The sequence below is a fragment of the Etheostoma cragini genome, chromosome 7 (genome assembly GCF_013103735.1).
Source record: "Etheostoma cragini isolate CJK2018 chromosome 7, CSU_Ecrag_1.0, whole genome shotgun sequence".
Lineage (NCBI taxonomy): Eukaryota > Metazoa > Chordata > Actinopteri > Perciformes > Percidae > Etheostoma > Etheostoma cragini.
The window spans coordinates 1,443,687-1,446,046 of record NC_048413.1 but is presented as its reverse complement, the minus strand read 5'-3'; the positions used below and the strand labels follow the sequence as shown (position 1 = coordinate 1,446,046).

General features: G+C 39.5%; 1 protein-coding gene across 3 annotated transcripts in view; it reads right to left on the bottom strand.

Moving 5' to 3' along the window:
• The window catches only part of LOC117947075 (tubulin alpha-1B chain-like), a 29,288-nt gene that overhangs the window by 13,722 nt on the left and 13,206 nt on the right, over positions 1–2,360 (bottom strand). For 2 of the 3 annotated variants that reach the window (XM_034875661.1, XM_034875662.1), the window contains exon 1: positions 674–911. The exons of the other annotated variant lie outside the window; for it this stretch is intronic. In XM_034875661.1, coding sequence (XP_034731552.1) covers positions 674–676 — 3 coding nt within the window. In that variant the 5' untranslated portion in view covers positions 677–911. Of the gene's footprint in view, positions 1–673; positions 912–2,360 lie in introns of those variants that run through there. 3 annotated transcript variants of the gene reach the window in all.

Sequence of the window (2,360 nt, the reverse complement as noted above, 5' to 3'; positions counted from 1 at the left end):
GCTGATATAAGAGTTATGCTGTGATAAGATAAGGCTTGCAGTGCATGGATACATTAGGCTATATTTCTATTAAACAATACATTTAACAACGTTTAGATTTGTCTAACAGAAGCCATATTGACAACTTAAGCATAGCCAGCTATGATGCGCTACAGTAAAGCCAATAAGCCACTAATATAATACCTCCTATAATTATTCACTTTTCTTTACAGTAAATAGTAAACAGTTATATTGTATAGGACTAAAAATGTGTTTATTAAAGACAGTCAGTTTGATGAATAATTTAACTGAAATTAATCTTTTGAACAAGATGCACCAAAAAAAGATATTTATATCAAAGCTACAAAAAGAGTGTTAAAATCAGGATGACAAATTTAGTGCGGTGCTATAAGCTTATTATAAGAGTTGTGCTGGGAGAGGATTAGGCATCAGCCTGCAGTGCTGTGAAAGGCGACATCAGGCAACATTTCTATCAAGCATTAACATCAACAACATTTTCATTTGTCTATAAGGAGCAATTCATTGACAAAAATGATCCAGCTATGGTGTACTACAGCAAAGGGAACAGAGGGTGACGTCAGAGAAAATATGGGCAACCTCATAAACTTCCCTTCTATTATACTCTCAAACAACTACCCTGGAAATGAGATGCAATACATAAAATGGTACTCACCATGATCGCTCCTGGAGGTTATGCAATTAATAAGACAAGCCGGAGGAGTGATCTTGTGTGAGGGGGTACAGTGTATAAAGCTGATCTGTTGGTGCACCACTCAGATAGGCTGCTCTGCCTCGAGAGGGGAACAGGTGAACTACGCACAAAAAATCAAAACCTCATTCTGTCGCAGTGTTTCACATCCAAAGTATGGTGGCAGAAGAGTCCCGAAAGTATTCGCCGTTTGTAAAATACAATGCACAAAGAAAATCAGCTTGTAACTCTTTTATAATAATTTGTACATCAGTGTATTTGTTAATCTCAACCGATCTGTTGAGAATTTGTAGCCTTGTATAACTTCAACTTTGCTTTAAGAGTTAAAGTTACAGTGCTGACTAACTTACTAGTAAACATTAATTGAATAGCATGGTTTTTTTTTCTATTTTCTTTTCGAATCAGTAGTGAATAATTTCCATTTTTGGTGTCTGATGAACAAAACAAAAAAAACTCAAATAACAGTCTGAATAGATTTTTGGCAAATTCAGTTTGCATAAAGACATTACAGTATGGTTCTTTACATTAGTTGATTTGAATGTCTGTTGTTTTGCTAGCAGACAAAAATGACAAGAAAGAAACCTTCACGCATCTTCAACAGAGAGCAGAGAGTTGTTTTTCCCTCCAATGGGGGGGGGGGGGGGGGGGGGGGGGGGGGGGGGGGGGGGGGGGGGGGCTTAAATGCGCTCTGTAGTGATGGCCAAATGAAGCTTTGTGAACCAGTGTCTTTCTTTTCTGAGCCCACTAGATAGCGCTCTCTGTTGAACAAAGGGTGGAGAATGCACTGAGCCGCAACGCCTTGGGCTTTTCTCTTAAAACCACGAGCGCCATCTAGTCGGCTCCGAAAATAAAGACACTGCTTCACGGAGCTTCATTTGGCCATCCCTAGCGCTCTGTCTCTATACTAGAAAGAAGAAGAAAAATAAAAGCACCTCCTGGAGAGCACTTGTCCTCTTTGCATGATACAAATTGTGTGTGACACAACACTAAAAAATCCACACAAAGCAGTTGAGATTCAAAAATGGATTTCCAGTGAAAAATGCTTTGTTCAAATGATGCCGTACAAGTTACAAATAAAGACGCAGACAACCATTTGTGTGTTTTAACACCACCCCACACCCATCAACCCATATACAGTCCTCCTGCCTCAGGTACAGCAGGCCCATCTTGTTGTTCTGGTTCTGGGCGTGAAACAGTTACTGCGGCAGAATGAGTAGGAGTTTTTCTATATTTATTTAATTTGTGCACTTCAGCTGTTCTCCTCACGAGGCAGAGTATGTGAGTGTGGTGCATCAGTAGAGCAGGCTCAAACACTGCACCCCCTCAGACACGAACACTCCTCCGACTTGTCTCATTACATTGCATAATACTGACAAGCCATCATGGTGAGTACCGTTTTACATTTGATTTCCAGGGTTGTTGTTTGAGTGTATAAGAGAAAGGGAGTAAATGAGGTAGCTCATCTGTTTCTCTGACGTCACCCTTTGTTCTCTTTACTGTAGCGCATCATGACTGGATATCATTTAATTGTCAATATAGCTTCTGTAAGACAAATCAAAATGTTGTTAAATGCATTGTTTAATAGAAATATAGCCTAATGTATCCATGCACTGCAAGCCTTATCTTATCACAGCATAACTCTTATATCAGC